Source organism: Lasiosphaeria miniovina (genome assembly GCF_030549165.1).
Source record: "Lasiosphaeria miniovina strain SMH2392-1A chromosome Unknown B0T26scaffold_5, whole genome shotgun sequence".
Lineage (NCBI taxonomy): Eukaryota > Fungi > Ascomycota > Sordariomycetes > Sordariales > Lasiosphaeriaceae > Lasiosphaeria > Lasiosphaeria miniovina.
The window spans coordinates 3,477,775-3,496,387 of NW_026848224.1; the positions used below are offsets into that span (position 1 = coordinate 3,477,775).

The window sequence follows — 18,613 nt, forward strand, 5'->3', positions numbered from 1 at the left end:
GTAAGCGGGTCGTCATGACGGAATTTAACATATAATTAGCCGAGAAATGGCCAAGCGGGGTCGCAGTAGCCTGCCCAATGCTGTTAATAAGCAGCAAAGCAGACCGGCCCGGAACCAATCTGCATCCGGACAGGATTGTCTCGCTCCTTCGAGGCAATCAGCTGGATAAGCCATGACGTGTAAGTGAAGAAGGATATAGCATTACTGCCGACAAAAGCAGCCATAAAAACAACCATAAATTCCCTGACTCTTTTTTTTCTTTGCAGCAGAGAGACAGAGACAGCCACATCAACCCCTCAGAACCATACCAGGGTCAAATCCAAAGCCAAACGAACTACCAATTCAGATCATGGCAATCGTCGCAGTCGCAGGCGGTACCGGTAACGTGGGCCGCGCCGTTGTTGATGCAATTGTGGCCACCGGCAAGCATCAAGTCAAGGTCCTTGCCCGAAAGGTATTAACTACCGACCTTCCGTCCCAACGGCCACGTTAATTATCATAATTACGCTAATTATCTGACAATTAGTCTAATCCCGATCTTGAGGCAGAAATCGGCGTGCCCATTATCTCCGTCGACTATTCCGACGTCGACGCCCTCGTCAAAGTCCTCGAAGACAACAACATCGACACCGTGGTATCGGGAATCGCCATGCACAGCGCCGACGGAACTAGGCCAAACGAGGTCGAACTGATCCGAGCTGCCGATCTATCCAAAACCACCAAGCGACTGGTCTCGAGCGGGTGGGGCGTGCCTGTGGATGACGAGTAAGTGATTGGCTTTCTTCCCCCCCATGCCGATATGGTTGATGACTTACACAAGCTGTTTCGCAGACGCACCGGCACGATCACGTCGACACTGCACAAGATCAATGCCAAGAAAGAGTTGCAGAAGACCAAGAATCTCGAGCATACCGTCTTCCACGTCGGTTACTTTATGGACTACTGGGGCTTCCCTGGTGTCAAGTCCTACATGGCCCGAATGCCACTGGTGTTCTGGCTGGACATGGTCAACAACGCGGCCGCCATCCCCGGATCCGGTAACACGCCCGTCATTTTCACCCACACCTCCGATGTCGGCAAGTTTGTTGCTGCCAGCCTGGACCTCCCCAAATGGGAACCCGATACATTCGTCTACGGCGACAGAGTGACGTGGAATGAGTTTCTTCACTTGGCCGAGCAGGCTAAAGGTAATAGATCCCGCTTGTTGCCGGCAAATTTCTCCATGCATGCACGCATGCTGACACGGCACAGGAACCAAGTTCAACGTCGCCTACGACAACGAGGAGAAGCTCAAGCTGGGTCAGACGACTGAACTTCCCGGTCATGTGCCGCTGTACGCGTTCTTTCCCAAGCCAGCCCTGCATGGCATGGCCGCCGCTTTCGGTCTGTTGTTCGAGGGCGGTGTCTTTGACATGAAACCCGCAAGCTTCTTGAACGAGACTTTCCCGGAGCTCAAGCCGCTAGGGGTGAAGGAGATTCTGGACAAGTCGTGGAAGAAATAATTCTGAAAAGTAGACTAGATATATATTATATCCATGACGTATATACCTATGTTATTTGATCAAACTGCCGCTATAATTAGACGAGTCATTTTTGCATTTCTCTCGACGGATACTTTCTTGTTGGAAAGGGTGGTGAGGGTGGGCGGCGGGTTCATACAATCACCAGTACAGGAGTACACTCCCTCGTTGCAGCCCTGAACCAGATCGTGCGAAAAGCGGCAGGACACCAAGATCCCAAAATTCTATGCTCCCCCGAATGTCTTCTTCCATACCTGCCGACGTCCAACTGCCGGAATCTTCGAGATGTCATGGTGTCTACTAATACGTAAATAGAATTCTTCGCTGGTGTTCTCATTTTTGTTAATAGGGATGGAACTGTCTTGCTCTGGGGGCTCGGAAACGGATCCTCCCACTCATCTGCCTGATTATTAATCCTGCTCTGCTGTTAGAGTACTAATTCCGACATTTCAAATTACTCATGGCTACTATTCACCGTCGCCATTCGCTTCTTAATTACCGTGACACAGATTTCTACCTGCACGGCCGGGAGACGTTCACAGCCTTGACCCCCAACCACAACTCCCGCTAAAGACGCCCGCCCAACAACTAGTAAGTTCAGCCAGCCGCAACTGAGCATCAAAGCGCTAGCATACCAAGACGCAATTCGTTCTAACGTATCATTTCACAAACAGCAAAGCCAGCTAGCCAGCTAGCCGCAAAAACAGCAATCGCTAATTCAAGTCACAGAGACGTTGCTTAACATGGTTGCAAGCTCGTACGTCTTGCCGCCTGCAGCTGTCCCTGTTACGGATTGTTGGCTGGAGGAATTGCAGGCCACGTTTCAGCTGCCAAGAACATTAACCGCCAGCCACGAACCTGCAACCCCCTAGTGCAGATTAACCTGCAAGTGAAGAGTTCATTGCAGAGAGAGAGAGCGGTATCTCGTGAAAACGGGGTAGGGCTACACAGTGCTATGGAGATACTGGGAGTACAAGCTGCAGTGAGTCGGCACACTTTCAAGACTCTCCAATTAAAATTCATGAACCCTAGTTCTAGTCAATCTACACCTTGAGAACACTCCTCGTCCTTAAGCTAGATTCTGTAGTGAACTTTGGAACCTCTTTAGGGGCCCAGAAGAATCTGGCCTCGGACCCCCTATGGTTCTAATAGCACTGGTATATATCGATCCGAGGCTGGCTGAGATCAATCTTATTCTTGTGCGCGCCTCCCTTCCCCACTCAGTCGAGTAACTATCAAATCTTCGAGACAGCTGTTTGTCGTGATGCTCGAACCGATGTGATGTATGGGTGCTGCGGGCTTTTCCCGCCATCTCAATTTCTAGCGGTAGGACGGACTTGACGCTGCCGGGCTGGCGTCCTGATTTCTGTGGCCGAAGTGGTTCTGTTCTCCTTTGCGGAGAAGTTCATGACAGGATGTGGACGGTGACCTGGGTTGCCTGGTTACTTGTTTAGGCATAAAGGAAAGCAACTCCCAACGAGTATTTGCTGCTCTCCACCCCACATGTCATCCATCAACCAAGAGACCAGCCCTATTCCAGAACCTTCTTGCCCAATACTCATCAAGTATGCAAAACACCAGACCCTGAAGAATCCCGTCCACACTGCAGCTGCAATGACCGACTTTTTTTGTTTATGAGCAGCATGGAGTCAAACACTCAAGCAAAGATACTCTGGATGAACAAGAACCTGGAGAGTGCCTGGAAGGAGGATCAGGACAAGGATTACAGCTAGCTTCTCAGTGCTGAGAATATCCGTAGCCAAGCTCATGGCGCGGCCTCGGAGTGGTGTCAAGCTCTAATGGCCTGGCATCCCCCATCTCCACCGGCGGCGCCGATCCTGTGTATACATATTTGGCCGGCTCGCCTCCCGCGGACATGTACTCCGGCGTGCCCCTGCTATAAGCTGCAGCGTAAGTTCTTGTCCCCCCGTTCCCCGATGACCAATCCTGGCCGCGGCCGGCAGAGGACACGGAGTCCTCTTTCTGCCGCCGCCGCAAGAACCAGTATACCAGACCCCCTGCTAGCAATGCAGCTAGTGGGATACCGAGCCCGAGCCCGACTTTCAACCCTATGTTTGATCCCGACGCAGAGGTGTCTTTTAGTTCGCTGATGGGGATGGAGGTGGACGACGATGTTGAAGAGCTGCTAGCTGCCGTTGATGTGGCTGCCGTTGACGTGGCTGTAGAGCTTGATGTAGATGTCTGGGTTGTCGAAGAAGACGTTGATGTTGATGACAATTTCGAGGTGCTCGGCGTTTCCGTGAATCTTGCAGGTCCGGTCCCGTTAACAGGGGGATAGCTCGTCGTGGCTGCTGTCACACGACTGGAGACAATGTCGCCGCTTTCGTCGAGAAAGATGCCGCGACCGTTGGAGCAGCATCCCGGGTCGTTATTGCAGCAGAGGCTCCCGTTCTCGCATGGCGTCACGCGCGGGAATCTGCCTCCTCCTTGCTCTGTCTCGTCTAATATCAAGTTCAAAATGTGAGTCGCCGTCTGTATTAAATAGTTTTACCGGAATTGTGCTTCTGAGTTGGCAGGGGGGTTCGGAACTTTACTGTAGAGGCAGATCTCCCCACACATGCCATCCCATCCTTCCACAGCGCATGGCCCGCGAATCCATAAATCTGGGGGATCACCAACATTATGACAGAGCCTGTTCGATAGGCATGTCGCGGTAGCGCCGCAGCAAGCATTGGAGCCGGGGCATCGTGTGTTGTTTGTATACCCGCGGCCACTGATGCCGAAGCAGGTGATTTCGCCAGTCTGGGCGAAAGAAACCGCGAGATGGGCAACTCCGGCAAGTAAGACAGCCTTCCTAGCGGAGGACAGCAGAGGGCGGCCTGCCATCGGGCGTTTAGGACGTCGTTGAATGGATGACGAACTGAGCCTCAAGCCCCGCAGGACAAAACGCTGCACTGTGGCATGGAGCGAAAAGGATAATGATGAAAGAAGTAGTCAAAGGTAGTCGAGGAGCGGCGAAAATGTGCAAGCTTCCTGGAGCTCCCGTGGCTGGCCACCCGCGGTAAATCATGATTGACGGGGGCTACAACCTTGTGCACAGAACTGCTACTGTAACAAAAGGGGGAGAGCAGCGCCGCAAAGGAGGGAAGATTTGCAGTTGATCCTTGCCAAGCCCATCGGCGGATTGATTACCCAATGAACAGTCGCACTTGAAAGCACACTGAAACCGCGTCGGAATCTTGGTCCTCTTGGCCTTGGCGCGGCAGGGAATGGTCGTGAGACTCTGGTTTGGGGATGTGGGCGCGAGGCCCTTGCGACTACGTGGCCCATCAAGTAGGCACGTAAGTAGGCACGTGGCTCACGCCACCTCCCTACTTCTCCTGAAGTACGGTCATGAATGCCGCTATTCTAACAAAAACAAAAACCATAGACATTTATAGGCGTGCGAACGCAGGAAAATTTTATGAATCGGAAGAGAAAGTAATTAACAAGTATTATTATCCAGCCAGTATTTAGATCCTCTCTGTAGGCATCTACCCGACGATTATATTTTCAGTACGCGAGCGGACTTGAAGATTTCCAGGTATCACGGTCAAGTTGTGCTGACGTGGGTTTCCTGACGTAGGTAGCATGGGGCAACTTTGGCGCTATTCCGTCGTTGACGTTGGGCCCTTGGTGTGCCAGATTCAATTTCTCACATCACATATCCGGCTAAAAAAGCCTGCGAAGCTGTGCACGGCCGGTTCCCTGTAACCTCTCGCGCGAGACTTTGAGTGTTATGCGCAGCAGCCTTTTCGTTGTTTCGATTTTATTCGTGTAGAGAACGTGACCTAAGTTGCAGCTATTACTAATGCCCCCAGGGGAACGATTGTTCCAACTCTGTTAACTTTTGTCAAGTCACCTGAAGTCATCTTATCGAAGGAACTTGAACCTATGCTGTTGGTTGGAGCAGGGGAGACACTCATCAGTAGAATGCTACCGGTGTCGGTGATTAAAGTTGATGAGGTACGTGGGAAAGCTGTGAGGACCCTAGCCAGGAGTAGAATTAACTAAAGAATAGCTGATATGCCTATGAAATAAAGAAATATGTTTGTCTATAGGAAATATTCTAACAGTGAAATCTGACCAAGAATCTGGGACTTGCCGGGCAGCAGGCCTTTGATCCCGAACAGGAGGTACACTTCACGATCTTGTTGGTGTCAAAGACGAAGCAAGTGTCACCATTAGTCTCATTTCTAAGACTCACCTCGGCTCAGCGTGATGCTCAATACACCTCAGCTCCTGCTCAGGTTCTAAAGCTAATACGGATATGGTGAAAAAATGTTGTCGCGGTTAACTAACTATTGAGGAACTTATAATCTAATCCATGGATAATAGCGGGGAATTTCCAAGATTTATTTTAAAAGGTTTTAATTTCTTACTACTTGCTCTATAGGATTTCCGCTGATGGCTATCATCGCTATTATTATCTTTATTTTGGATTCCTAGAGGCCTATCTCTTTATAATACCCAATGGGTTTCCTAACCGTTTTATTTTAGGCTATAATATTTACTCTGCCCAAGTACGCTAATCAACATTTAGGTATTAGAGTATATATATGTACATTAACCATTGGGTGGGTACATGTAAGATACCCAGCAAGGCACTGTCAGGACCTATGACTCAATGCACTACAACTGTTGAAGCCATGCGCTCTCCGATGAAATCCCCTACCATTGTACCAACCCCGATTCGAGTGTAAACCCCACCCTCTGCTGTGGTGATGATCAGCAGATAGTGCGTCCTCTCCTTGACGGGCGTTTGCCGGTGACTGGGTACCCCTCTTCGTCCCAACGACAACGCATTTCCAGTCCTCCCACCCCTCGATAGCCACGCTCTCGCCCGCATCGAGAACGACCTCGAAATCGCCCCGGCCAGGATCGAGGAGTGGTCGAAGTGGTTGCTTTACGAACGGGTAGGCGACAGCACGCAACCCGTTCGCCGCCGCCTCTTCCTCTCTTCTCTCCCCCCCACGGTCTTCCAGGGGCTGTAGATCTGGTCCTCGCGCCAGTCGACCTCGCCGAGCGGCAGAGTCAGAAAGTCGATTACGCCGTCGTATGCGGCCCACGACCAGCTGGGTGGCCGAGCCCGACGGTTGGCCGCGGCGGCGTCCTAGTCGGGAGGAATGCGCTGCAGGGCCGCGACCCCCTCCCCGCGCCGCCACAGTAGCGTGCGCGGCAGCAGGCTGCGGCCGTCGTCGAAGATGCCGAACCCGCCGCGAGCGTTGAGATCGGTGAGCATGCGCCGCTCGAGCCCCGCGATGGCCACGGCGCGGTCGGTGATGCGGCTCAAGTCCAGGCGTGAGTACCGCTTGTAGATGTCTTCGTAGAAACGGATCTTCTCGCCGCGGTCGGTTAGGTTGCTGGAGAGTTTGGAGGGAAAGTGTGGGTTGCCCAAGAAGGAGGCGAGCTTGCTGAAACGCCATCCGTTAGTGTCTAATTAATACTAGCCAAGGGAAAGGCAGCAGCAGGTAAGTACACAGGGAAGCGAAAAGAACGGACGACTTACTCGTTTACCATGCTCAGCGTCTCACAACGCACTCCCTCGCCGCATTCCCAGTACGCCTGCCAATCCGTAAAGTAGATGCTCCTCCGCGCGAGCGCCCTCTCCTGCAGCACCCACCCTCTCCTACTGAGCGGGCTGTTGAGCACATGCTCGCCGAAGTCGTCAATGAACTGACACACAAACAACCTCCCCGTGCCTCCTTGCCCGCCGGCGGCGGCCCCCGCGTTCTTGACGGGAAGCTCCAGGAACTGCCGCTGCTTCCTCGGGCCCTGAAACCCATCCGTCTGGCCCCTGGCACGGCTGGCCGCAATGACGCAGTACGCCGAGCTGAACACGTCCTCCATGCGCTTCGACTCGACGCCAAAGTCTCCGTCCGGGCCCTGGACGATGCAGATGGAGTCGATCCACAGGTGGCGCAGGCCGAGCTCGCGCGTCGTGGCGATGGCGTCGCGGAACGTGGCCGGGAAGTCGCTGCGCTCGACGGGAATGCGCTGCTTGTGCTGGTCCAGCGTGGACGAGAAGGTGCAGAAGTGAGGCTCGGGACCCCACGGGTGCGAGAGTGCGGCGTATTTGTACGGGACGGATGCCGGGGAGGAGGCTTGGGTGTCCAAGAGTCGCGCGAGCGGCTTGGCGATGGTGCCCACGTCGATGAGGCGGGTTGGCGGGCGAGGGGCGGGCCGGCTCCTCTCGACGGGGCGGCATTTCGGGTGGTTTTTGTCACAGTCTGAAAGCCAGCGCCGGAGCGTGCTGAGGTGCTGCCAGCTAGCGGCCTCGGCGATCCGGGGCAGGCCGATTTGGATGGCGTTGGCGTGGGGGCTGACGAGATCTGAACAAGTCCACGTTTAGTGGTTACCGGCAAGAATGCCGCGAGGAGGTGCTTTACCTGGGCTACGGCAGATGGAGATGACGGGAAGAAGGCTCTCGTTGAGTTTCAGAGTCGACTGCTCACGATCGAAGCGGATGCTTTGCACTGGTTCCCCGTTGGGGCTGTGGCAAACCTCCCACCGCATTTTGCAAAAGTCACACGAACTCTGGCTGGACTTGAGGTCTGGTAAAGTATCGATGATGTTGAAGAATGGCTTGCAGACATCGAACCCTTGGCATCGGTCGCACAGCCGCGCCGCTAGGGTAGACATCGGAAACAGATCGTTGTTTGCCAGCGGTTGAAGAAGCTCAGTCGCAAACTTGTTGTCGACCGGGAACTCGACCTTGTAGACCTGGGAGAAACATTAAACATCTGAAATTTCATTTCCTTGAGGTCGTCGTACTTGTATCTAAATTATCCTATTAGATTCTATAGAAGCGGCCAAATGGAGTGGGGGAGAGACTTACGGCCTGATATGCCCAATTAGGTGAGCGGGGAGGTCTGAAGTAGGTTGTTGTTGGAATCACCAGGTACCGGTACTGGAAACAACAGGGCGTGCTGCACGCCGAAAGCTGGTGGTTCAAGTGATGGTTATTGTTGTCTATGTCTATCTAGAAGAAAGAGGTGGCCGTAGGCCACTTATATGGAATCTGGGACCCCTACGCCTCCACCGCCGCCTGTCTGGCTGATAAATGCGTTGCTACAGCCACCTCTATGTGGCTGGAATGCGCGTTGTTCCAACAGAAAGTCATTGCCTTGAGAAGCTTTCGGTCACTCTTTTCAAGGCCGCAGAGGAGGGCAACCACAAAGACTTTCTTAGCGCATTTCTTTTGGTGAAAAATATACTTGACGATGGAATCTTCATCCTTCTTCTTGTCTTGGGGCAGCCCAGTTGTTTTCGGACAGCCTCTTCGGTGACCAACTGCTCGATCAACCCTTCGGGAAGGAAGTCTTTATTGTCGTAGCTGCTTGTCTTTAAATGCCCCTCAATCAAATCAGCCAAGCTTGTGGGGGTCGGGACATTGTCTCTAGGCTCCGAGATCAGCGAAGCAAACGACTCGCTGGACTCAGACTCGTCCTCGCTGACGGTACAGGGAACTCTGGTAAACATTTCTGAGCTCGAGGTCATGGACAGCAGCCGGCGAAAGAGGACCACGAACGTGTCGGCTAAGGGATGAGGTAAAGCTTTGAATGCAGGTGAAATTGAGAGCACAAGACAGGCGGAGAAAATTCCGTGCATCATTGTTCTGGGCAGCTGCCGCCGCCTCTAATAATACAAAACATCCGTAGGCTATATTATTGGGTCGCAGAACGCCCCCTTCCTTCGGACTCAGCTCGGCCGAAGACAGTTTAGTGCCCTGTGACAATGTGCCAGCCAAAGCATGCCCCCCTCCATCACCTAGAATTTGGTGGACGGATGAGAGCCTCGTCGAGCGATTTGTGAGGGGCAGACATGCATTTTCCAGCTTATCGGTCGGCTAGAACCCTTTGCACTGTGCGATTTCATCGAGGGAGAGCCGTCGTGGGGTGCGGATGTTGTAGACGCCTCGGATCATCTGTCGCGCCAATCAGCCCCTGCACAGCGACAGCCCGATCGGCGGTTTCGGAAGCGGTTGCTGTTGCTCACTGATATTCTGTACTGACCAAGCCCGAACTGCTCGCGCAGGAGCGCGATTAACTTTAAGGGATTCGTGTTCCGTGCTGGAAGCTCTTGTAACGACGCAGGCTGCTTTTCTAACGCCTCCATGTCGCTTCGACACAAAATTACAGTCCAGATAATGGTGATAGAGATCGAGAAGAAGGCCGTAGAGCTCGACAGCGCTCGCGTAGGTACTTATAGGGCTGCCCGCTGGCGCCTTCCTTCGTTTAAGTAGACGAAGCATTTGACGAGGCATTTTGCCGCAGTGGAGCCTGGTGCGAAAGTAGCATTCCGATTGACACAAATACATGCGACTAGCCATCCACCGACCCCCAAATCCGATGTTGGTCGGTCAGCGGCCAGTCAAGCCGTGGCAAGGCGTCTGACCGAGACCGTGTGGCACTGTCTCCCGGGGCTCTTTGTGCGGGCAGTGCGCCATTGGATGTAGGAGGGCAGGGTTGACCGACATTGAAACCGGAGGGGCGAGGGTGAAGGTTGCCTCCCGCCAGGCGCTCCTTCCCTGCGGCCAACCTAGTCTTCTGATAAAGGGCCGACATAGCCAATCAAAGCCGCAAATTCCATCTGCCACTCTCAATGCTGCGTGACTCAATGCTGCGTTACCCACCCAGTGTCTAAACGTAGCTTACACATTTTTTTTAGCAAATGAATACAGGTTTGGTGCAGTCTCAGAATACCATTTTTGGTTCGCTGACGGTGCGGTATATACGAGGCTCCCGTGGGGCCAAGGAATGGGTTACCCTCCCCAGCGCAAGGACTAAAATGCCACATACATCCCTAAAAGGGATTATCTAGATAATAGATTGGAATCGCCAGCTGCCTCAGGGGTTAACAAGTCAATCTTTTACACGGGGGCTTCAACAAAGCTTCATCGGATCCTTCGGTGAAGGACGGCACCTGACCACTGTGAAGAGTGGCCCCCTTTTCTGGCCTGGGCCCCCGTATTATAATCATGGTGCCCCCACAGCGCGTCTCGTAAGATAGTGCGCCTCCAGTGCGGTCCAGGCTTTCCCACCTGCCCGCCGCCCGGTGGCATGCATAGTACCCGACATAACTCTAGATAAAACCCTAGATAAAGAACGCCTTGCTAGGAGACGCCCGGCGCTTACCAACGCCTTGAGCCTCGACAAGCCGAGCTCACCCTCTCACATATTCTCCGTCATTATTCAGGTTAAGCGCGCAGCCCGAGCGTCGTGCATAATATTCACCAGTTTCTTTCTTAACTCGTCATGAAACAGCACAGCCTTATCTTCACTCCCCACTAACCCAAGGGTAAGCAATGGCTTCATCGGCAGACGATACAAGCAACTCACCCATGGGTTTGCCGCCAAATCACCCAGGGCGAAGCGAGAGGCTGCGCTCTGAGACCACTAGAGTGCCCCTCATAATAGCCACTAACACAACACACACTACGCCTAACAGAGAGCAATACGGGGGCTTGGGTCAGACTGAATTCGCAGCGACCCCGTTTTCCGACAACGGGTGGCAATCAACTCCCCATAGCAGACTTACGCTAGACAGCGGAAGCCCAGGCCTGCCCGGCGCGAGCCGCGGAAGCTCGCCCGACCCAGCGACAGAGCCTGACAACAAATCAGACTGTACGACATCCTGCAGTAGCTATGGGTCGCTTTTAAGTAGAGAAGACGACCACCAGTTGCCGGAAATCGTCGTTTTGGGAGCGACGGGGCCGGAATATGAGGAGATTGGGCAATCCGACGACGAATTGACCAGGGAGGGGTTAGACCTCGCTCCGAGTGGCCCAAGCCGCCAGGCACTCGCATTAGATGTCAACCAAGCAGCCAGAGCAACTTTCAGCAGAGAAGATAGCCCTCTCCCGAATCTTATTTACAGACCAGCGTTTCCATCTTTGTCAGAACAGCAGAGCGAAATCACGGATTTTGGTGCCGAGTTGCACTATAAACACCGACGGTCGAGGCAACGCAAAGACAGTCGATCAAAACCAAGCGGCCACCATACCTTGCAGGATCGGCTCTGGGAAGCCCTCGCGCCGACCGAAGACAAGAGCAAAAAAGGGTTCTTTCCCGTAAACTTGCTTCCACTTCTACTCACGGAGCAGTCTGTGTCCGAGGAGCTCAACAAACACTTCGGCGACAAGAGTACGAAATACGCGCGAAAGATCTGCTCTGAAAAACGGGTTAACAGCTTTGAAGAGGATGGGATATCAAGCATGAAGCCAAGAATCAGAACCTATCGCAGGATATTCGCCATCCTCGTGCTAATCGACAAGGCGCCAGCCATTCACCAGTTCATCAGAGAGGGGGTCAACGACTCAGACTTGCCGCTAGTTAGGTCAGGAACCGAGAAAGACATGCGAAGGTCTCGAGCCCTCGATAAAGAGCTGAAGTGCTTCGGGAGCGGATGGACGGGGATCCAAATCCGAAACTTCGTGGAATATCAGTGGACAACCCTAGCTCCATTCTTTTCGAAGAGCGAAGAACGCAAGGAGGTTCGCCACTACCCGCTCCAAGATCGCGTGATACTACCTTTTTCCCCAAACAAGAAACAGGGCGAAGTAAACGAGGAGCTGCTCGGTGGCGGCGGCCGCGTGTTCAAAACCGGCATCCACCCCGACCATCACAACTTTCACGCCTTCTTCGACTGCCCTCGCGCCGCATCCCCGCCAGACCATGGTGACGAGAGCCCCGAATGCACCTGCGTTTTCGCCATCAAATGCCTTCACTCGCAGGACAAGGAGAGCTTCAAGAAGGAAGTCGACATGCTCAAGAAGTTCAGCAACAATGCACACCCGAATCTCATCTCCCTGCTCGCCACGTACGAACAAAATGGAACGTTCTTCCTCATCTTCCCGTGCGCCGACGACGACCTGCAAACCTACTGGAAGAAGATGCCCCCCCCCCCGCCGGGGACGCCGGCGGCGTGCGCTGGGCGGCGGAGCAGTGCCTGGGGATTGCGAAAGGGGTGCTCAAGATCCACGAGGACGATTCGGGCAACGCCCGACTACAGCCCCACGACCTGAAGAGAATCGTGGGGAACCACGGCGACATCAAACCGGAGAACGTGCTCTGGTTCCGCGACATCACAGAGGCGCGAAGCGACGGCCGGTCCAGCGGTCGCGGTCGCGGGACGCTCAAGCTGTCTGACTTCGGCCTCGCCGACTCAAGCTCCAGTCGGACCGCATCCAGGCGGTTCCACAGCAACGTCGCCGTGACCTGCAACTACCGCGCTCCCGAGTGCGACTTGCCCAACCAGGGCGGAAAGGGACGGCAGTACGACATGTGGACGCTAGGATGCCTGTATCTCGAGTTCGTCACCTGGCTAGTTGGAGGCACCGCGCTGCTCGACGAATTCGTACGTGAACGGCTGTCCGTGGACATGGCATGGTACGAGATTGAGACGGACACGTTCTTCCACCTGGATAAGGACCCCGAAACGAAGAAACTCTACGCGGTCGTCAAGCCATCGGTTACAGCGGTGAGTTTCCGGACGCCGAGATGAAGCTTCTTGATCAAAAGTACTCATTTGCGCAATTTGCAGTTCATCCAAAGACTCCGCTCCGAAAGGAGGTGTACGCCGTTCATTCTCGACTTTCTGGACCTGATCGAAACGGGGCTGTTGGTAGTCAAGAATCCGAAGCCGTTCGTCAAGGGAAGGCTTAGTATCAACGAAGCGCATGCTAGGCTCACCAAGATGGTGCAAAAATGTAACACGGAGCGGGAGTACGCTTGCAAATCGTTGTACTATATGTCTGCAAGTCAAGGGGTTGAGTAGGAGGGGTTGAATAGGAAGCCCCTGCGGGAGTGATATTGAGCCGAAAGCACCCACAAAGACCGCAAGACGCCCAGATAGGGGGTGGGGAACAAGACTTGGCGCGGACCGCGTGAGCATACCATGTCCAAATCATTCAATACAGAACCAACTAATACAAGCTATCATAGACCTAGAGGAGAAAAACGTACGCCAAGGCGACCGTGCCTATCGCGATGGGAAGAAAAAAGCAAACATGGCCTCACAACATAGTTGAGCGCCATTCGATAATCGGACATGGCGCGCTTTTATGAAGACGAGGGTAGACGCGTTGTGGTTTAAGGCCTATGGCTTACATTCGTTGATTCTGTGTTGTACCCGCGAGTGGATACGGTACCATTCCCGGCCAACTGCTCGTGTGCGACACACTCACTCACCCCCGTGCGGTGGGCGTGAAGGTTGTTGAGGTGACTATGCCCCTGGCCGTGTCAAGCTCGACCTGCACACCCGGCGCGATCTTGGGCGTGCTGTCATTGTGCGAGAATTGCAAGAAGCCTGGAACAAGAGAGGGGGTCAAGTTAGAAGACGACTCTAGACGACCTTGATTAATAGAGATAGAACTGGGAAACTCACGATCTCCTCCCTGCGCGCCGACAGTGCACTTGGACCCGGCGTCGCCGTCGACGGCATTGTACTTGAACGTGGCGACGCCACGGCGGGCCTCGTAGAGGGTCACGCTGAAGTGGTAGTAGTCCTGTGTGGCGCCGAACTGGGTGACGAGCCACTCGACGGTGAGGGTGCGGGCGGGGGCCTCGCCTGACACCTGGTAGAAGACGCCGTGCTTGTGGTCCTTGCAGATCAGCAGGTCGGCCCACAGCGGGAACTGTTGGATTGGCTACATCGTACCAGCTGAATGGAGCCTAAAAAGATGTGTAGGCATCAAGGCCTACATACGGGCCGATCATCGTTGGTGGCCTAATGAGTGGCAAGTTTGATCGAAAGGGCATTATTATTTGCCACCTACTTCGCCACTATGTCCATCTATAATAATGGCTCTCTGGCTTCGCCAGAGAGCAGGGGGAGAATCAATTCAATAAATTCTCATCAATATAATCCATCTGTGTGTCGAATCCAACAGGAACAGCGCGTACTTGGGGAAGTCGGCGGCGGCGTTGAACGGCAGCTGCCGCGCGTCCTTGTACTTCAGGGAAAGATTGTCCGTGTAGTACTTGCTCTCCGGGCTGGCCCCTTCGATGCTGATGATGCCGTTGTCGCTGATCCAGATCGTCCGGGTCGTAGTGCTCTCGAACAGGGATACGTCGAACGGCAGGCTGACGCGCTTGTACACGTCGTCGACTTTTTTCGGCGCCGACGCCGGGTCCCCCATGACGATGATGGGCCTGGTGAGCATCTGCAAGGAAGGATGTGTTTAGTATCGTGAGGGCCATATGATAGACGCTAGGTATTTTCCAAGACTCACTAGTGCGGGAGCGGGCTTGGGCTGAGGCTCTCCTCGCCTCGCCGCCGCCGCCTCCTATTCGGCCCTTCTCTCGGCCTCCTTTTCCTTGCGCTCTTTCTCCTTGCTCTCCTCTTCTTCCTTGGCCCTGCGCTCCTCGTCCGCCTTGATCAAAGCTCTGGTCTTCTCCTCAAGCTCGCGCCTCTCCGCCGCGGCGGCACTCGCCTTGGGGATGCCGCTAAACGCGGGCGCCTTGGCGCAGACGTCCCACTCGCCAATGGTGCGGCGCGGGTGGAAGTATACCTTGGTCTTCCAGTCACCCTCCAGCAGGATGGCGGCGACGGCAGACAGCGGCGGACTGTCGATGCCACCGGGGGCCAGAGACTTGGACGCCGGGCCCAGAACGGGTGCCACCGACTCGACATAGGGCTTCCAGCCACCCAGGTGGCGCGAGTACGATATTTTGTACAAGGCGTCGTTGTCATCGGTGGTGTAGATGCGGATCTCGAAGAACCTGGTGCCGTAGTTCCACGCCACTGCCGAGATCATGGCCGAGGGGGGGATCTGGTATCTCAGGGTCTCTTCGACTGTGGCCGTAGTTTATCAGCGACTTGAGGAAAAAATTCATGGCTCGGGAGAGGTCACTTACTGGCCCGCCATTGAGTATGCCCGTCTCCGTAAAGTCTCTTAGCATGGCCACATCGTCCTCAAACCTCCCACCTTCGTCACCACTACTACCACTACCAGACTCAGATCCTGAATCCTCTGATGCGGCAAGGTGCGTTACTTGCTGAATAGTTTTGACATCGATGGGCCTAAGAAGTGACGGAGAGATGCCTTGTCGATCGAAGAAGCTCATAAGCGAGAGAAGGTCGGCTGCAGAAGGTTTCCGCGAGCGGATGTATTTAAAGGAGATCTCCCAGGTGGTGGAGATAGCATTTGATGCCCCACCATCCCGCCGTAGATCACCCGCATCGTATTTGAGAAGCTGAGCCCGCTTGCGCTCGCACTTGCGGAACTCGGCCAGGTACTTGGTTACCGAGCTCATCGGTAACCTTGCCTGGATGTATGCCGCCGCTTGGCTGATGGCAAGAGGAATAAGGTCGAGCGCTTGTACTAGATCTTTGGCTGCGTCCATATCTGAGAGCGGGTCTAGTTTTTTCTCTAGGAGAAGAAGTGCATCACCCAACGCCATCGGCCCAACCTCGATGTTCTTGTGGCTCCCGGTAAGCCTAAATGCTAGGTATTTGCTACGCGTCGTGATAAGGATAGACCCGTTCCGGCTCTGTGGAAGGTAGCTCGCTAACGGTTTTCCTTCGCGGCCGCCGTTTGCCGCGTAGAACACGTCTCGGTCGTCGGCGCTATCAAGGATGATGATCCATTTGCCGTTCCGTTCGTTAGACAACCAGTCGTATACAAGTTGTGGAATGTAGGCTTTGTAATGTGTTGAGTGCGGCCTTTCGCGCTGGGAAACGACCGCTCATCACAAAAAAAACAAAAGTTTCCGTTCTATTGACCAAGACCCGAGGTTCTGTTTTGGTTGGGCGAGCCCCATTTTGTGGTAAATAAGGTACATTTGGGTTGGGATTCTGGCCGGGGTGTTCTCTTGCGATGTGGGCGCTCCATGCCGACGGGCCTGAGATAATGAAACGTTCGCCGAGCCAGAGGCATTCGGGGCATTCAAACGGTGCATCAAACGTTCCTTTTTTGAAGTGGCACCTAGTGAAGTGTCGTGTTAGGTTCCTAGGGTTAGAAAAGGACGGACAACCAAGCAGACACTGGGATATCCCAATGGGAGCAATTCCCTGTGTGCCGAGGTCTAATAACGAGCCTGGTTCTCGTGCTACCAGTACTGCCACTGATGATGGCCGATGTCGTAGGTAGGCGATTAAAATGGTAATGAAGCGCGCCGAACGATGGATATCTCCTGGTTCTACCCTCTTCAAACACATGCCGATTGCTTTGGCTCCGAGAGAGCTTGGTGCTGGAGAAGGAGCAAGGGGTATAGGACGTAACGCGGTTGTGTCCAGCCCTCTTGCTCTCAACCTGTCACTTTCTTGCTCGTACTCGGCTTTTCTCCGAATAGCTTTCATACCAGCCAGTTTGCTCACTCGACTGTGGAGTGCTGCCCTGACCCTGTTCACCTCTCTTTTACTGGCATCACTTTGAACAGCATCTTGAACGCTCGCACGGAGCTGAGCCACATCCAGACGCTCCTCGATGGATTTATAGTCTTCTAGGGTTGCATCAACTGGAGCGAATTCGTCCCGTCTCCCGGAAACGTTGCGTTGTAGCTGGAATATGGCTTCGTTGTCCCCTGGGCTCTGCCCGAACGCAAATACCATAAGGTCTTCAAATGAAAAGTTTGGCTGGTAATATTTGCGAAATATGTCTCCATTGTGCCCCAATATCCAGTTGCGGATTACAGGTGTAAGGTGACCTATCAGAAAAAGGTTAGCCAAAGCAATCGTGGAAATGAACGCCCGGTTTATCGTTGAGAGTTGCTCCGGCGCCTCACCCGGGTTGAATAGGGACGCAATGTGTCTCGAAGGCCCAATGCCCAGGTTGCTCGACGCCATATCTTCTAGTATTGGTCGTAGCCGATGGATACGAGTAGGCGGTCTTCTGTGATCAGCTCCTCCTTCCACTTCAGGGGAACTTGGTCGACATGCTCGAGGTTAGGACGTTGAAATAGTTCATCCACAGATTTATAATCTGCTTCAAATGCATTCTCGCTCAATGCCCGCGCCACAATATGACTTAATAAATAAATGGACTGGTCTGGCACGAAGGTCACGCAGAACTCGACACTAGAAAGGTTATTAAAAAGTCTTCCGGAGAAGGCTCGCAGGTTTGCTTACGTATCATCCTCCTCTTGCAGTAAACTTGTCTTTTGTTTGTTGTGGAATAGGGTGATACGGGCAATAATTTTGGTGTTCTGCGGATTATCTGGATCCCGCATAACCAACAGCTCTATCTGCTTGTAGAATATCTCAACAAGGGAGCCAGGTCTAAAACCAGTAATACCACGTAATATAAGAGTCATGCAGAAGTCGAGTCGAGTATCAGGTTCAGCTTGAACGGCATCCGTCCAGGCCGTCGCCAGAATTTGCCGTATATCACCGCTAGTTGCCTCGAGCTTATCGAATAGTTGTTCACGGGCAAGATCGAACTCGGGTACCAAGTATTGCACCGTCCACTATAGTTATCACGATACCGATTCGCATCCTAGCGGGCTAAAGTTTGGGAAACATACCAAGTATATATTATATATCGGGCCACTCATTCGAGCCGGGTTCTTGAGGTTGAAGTAGGATGTGGCTAAGGTCCATTGCATCGCATGAGCAGGATCATTTCGCCTCATACCATACAAAATATGACTTTCCGCGTACCCAACTACACTCTTCAGCTTCTCGAACACGGTGCGGGCGCTTGTGATTGTTAAGAGAAAATTCCGTCTCGGTTGGTCCAAGGGAGGGGCGCTCTGCTTCAGATTTCTGAACGCAGTACTGAAGAAACTTTTTAACCTGAACTACGGCTCTTTCTTTGCTAGCGGGGTCTCTACAAAGGTCAAGAATAACCTCCTTCGGATCGAGTTGTGCGATGCCCTCGAAGTACCTAGACAGGGCGACCCACTTATGCAATCGCCCCCCTTTGCAATCGCCCACCACCATCACCGCCCACCACAAGAATCGTCAAAATACTCAATTGTAGGCCAAATTCTATAGAAAAAAGTACATTATAGTCCTCGTCAATCGCCCTATATTGCTCAAGCCCACGGGCGATAATTTCTTCAGCTTCCTGGACCAAGTGTGCAGGCCTGGACTTGGTCTTCTTGGATCTCTTCTTGGGAGGCTTTTGACTAGCTTTTTGAGCCTCGTCA

The 18,613-nt window shown here is 53.5% G+C and overlaps 8 protein-coding genes across 8 annotated transcripts; 2 read left to right on the top strand and 6 right to left on the bottom strand.

Annotated features, from left to right (window-relative positions):
- Positions 1 to 349: 349 nt before the first annotated feature.
- B0T26DRAFT_858083 (uncharacterized protein) lies at positions 350 to 1,924 on the top strand (the record flags this gene model as incomplete). Its single annotated transcript, XM_060447713.1, has 4 exons — positions 350 to 454; positions 527 to 765; positions 832 to 1,187; positions 1,252 to 1,924. 4 exons carry the CDS (start codon positions 350 to 352, stop codon positions 1,500 to 1,502), a joined length of 951 nt encoding a protein of 316 aa, XP_060294754.1. The 3' UTR covers positions 1,503 to 1,924.
- A 1,745-nt stretch (positions 1,925 to 3,669) lies between these two features.
- On the bottom strand, positions 3,670 to 4,590 carry B0T26DRAFT_717430 (uncharacterized protein). Its single transcript, XM_060442327.1, has one exon. It carries the CDS (start codon positions 4,365 to 4,367, stop codon positions 4,029 to 4,031), a length of 339 nt encoding a protein of 112 aa, XP_060294755.1. The 5' UTR covers positions 4,368 to 4,590; the 3' UTR covers positions 3,670 to 4,028.
- A 1,486-nt stretch (positions 4,591 to 6,076) lies between these two features.
- Positions 6,077 to 8,231, bottom strand: B0T26DRAFT_858088 (heterokaryon incompatibility protein-domain-containing protein). Its single transcript, XM_060447714.1, has 4 exons — positions 7,910 to 8,231; positions 7,030 to 7,852; positions 6,667 to 6,934; positions 6,077 to 6,633 (listed from the first exon to the last, which is right to left on the bottom strand). Exons 1-4 carry the CDS (start codon positions 8,160 to 8,162, stop codon positions 6,427 to 6,429), a joined length of 1,551 nt encoding a protein of 516 aa, XP_060294756.1. The 5' UTR covers positions 8,163 to 8,231; the 3' UTR covers positions 6,077 to 6,426.
- A 236-nt stretch (positions 8,232 to 8,467) lies between these two features.
- On the bottom strand, positions 8,468 to 9,296 carry B0T26DRAFT_364599 (uncharacterized protein). Its single transcript, XM_060434627.1, has one exon. It carries the CDS (start codon positions 9,132 to 9,134, stop codon positions 8,640 to 8,642), a length of 495 nt encoding a protein of 164 aa, XP_060294757.1. The 5' UTR covers positions 9,135 to 9,296; the 3' UTR covers positions 8,468 to 8,639.
- A 73-nt stretch (positions 9,297 to 9,369) lies between these two features.
- B0T26DRAFT_649352 (uncharacterized protein) lies at positions 9,370 to 9,638 on the bottom strand (the record flags this gene model as incomplete). Its single annotated transcript, XM_060438083.1, has 2 exons — positions 9,370 to 9,447; positions 9,519 to 9,638. 2 exons carry the CDS (start codon positions 9,636 to 9,638, stop codon positions 9,370 to 9,372), a joined length of 198 nt encoding a protein of 65 aa, XP_060294758.1.
- A 2,098-nt stretch (positions 9,639 to 11,736) lies between these two features.
- B0T26DRAFT_753544 (kinase-like domain-containing protein) lies at positions 11,737 to 13,298 on the top strand (the record flags this gene model as incomplete). The annotated part of the gene is made up of 3 exons (XM_060445698.1): positions 11,737 to 12,446; positions 12,551 to 13,001; positions 13,065 to 13,298. 3 exons carry the CDS (start codon positions 11,737 to 11,739, stop codon positions 13,296 to 13,298), a joined length of 1,395 nt encoding a protein of 464 aa, XP_060294759.1.
- A 409-nt stretch (positions 13,299 to 13,707) lies between these two features.
- On the bottom strand, positions 13,708 to 14,661 carry B0T26DRAFT_753545 (uncharacterized protein; the record flags this gene model as incomplete). The annotated part of the gene is made up of 4 exons (XM_060445699.1): positions 13,708 to 13,829; positions 13,908 to 14,157; positions 14,225 to 14,249; positions 14,426 to 14,661. The coding sequence occupies 4 exons, from the start codon at positions 14,659 to 14,661 to the stop codon at positions 13,708 to 13,710; spliced, it is 633 nt and encodes a 210-aa protein (XP_060294760.1).
- B0T26DRAFT_717440 (uncharacterized protein) lies at positions 14,359 to 15,703 on the bottom strand. The gene has a single exon (XM_060442328.1). It carries the CDS (start codon positions 15,277 to 15,279, stop codon positions 14,809 to 14,811), a length of 471 nt encoding a protein of 156 aa, XP_060294761.1. The 5' UTR covers positions 15,280 to 15,703; the 3' UTR covers positions 14,359 to 14,808.
- Between the last annotated feature and the right edge of the window lie 2,910 nt (positions 15,704 to 18,613).

Coding starts and splice junctions, on each gene's coding strand:
- B0T26DRAFT_717440 (XM_060442328.1), bottom strand. CDS start 15,279: ATGATCTCGGCAGTGGCGTGGAACTACGGCACCAGGTTCTTCGAGATC.
- B0T26DRAFT_364599 (XM_060434627.1), bottom strand. CDS start 9,134: ATGATGCACGGAATTTTCTCCGCCTGTCTTGTGCTCTCAATTTCACCT.
- B0T26DRAFT_858088 (XM_060447714.1), bottom strand. CDS start 8,162: ATGTCTACCCTAGCGGCGCGGCTGTGCGACCGATGCCAAGGGTTCGAT. Junction 7,853..7,909: donor CTCCATCTGCCGTAGCCCAG/GTAAAGCACCTC, acceptor GGACTTGTTCAG/ATCTCGTCAGCCCCCACGCC. Junction 6,935..7,029: donor ACGCTGAGCATGGTAAACGA/GTAAGTCGTCCG, acceptor ATGGCGTTTCAG/CAAGCTCGCCTCCTTCTTGG.
- B0T26DRAFT_717430 (XM_060442327.1), bottom strand. CDS start 4,367: ATGGCAGGCCGCCCTCTGCTGTCCTCCGCTAGGAAGGCTGTCTTACTT.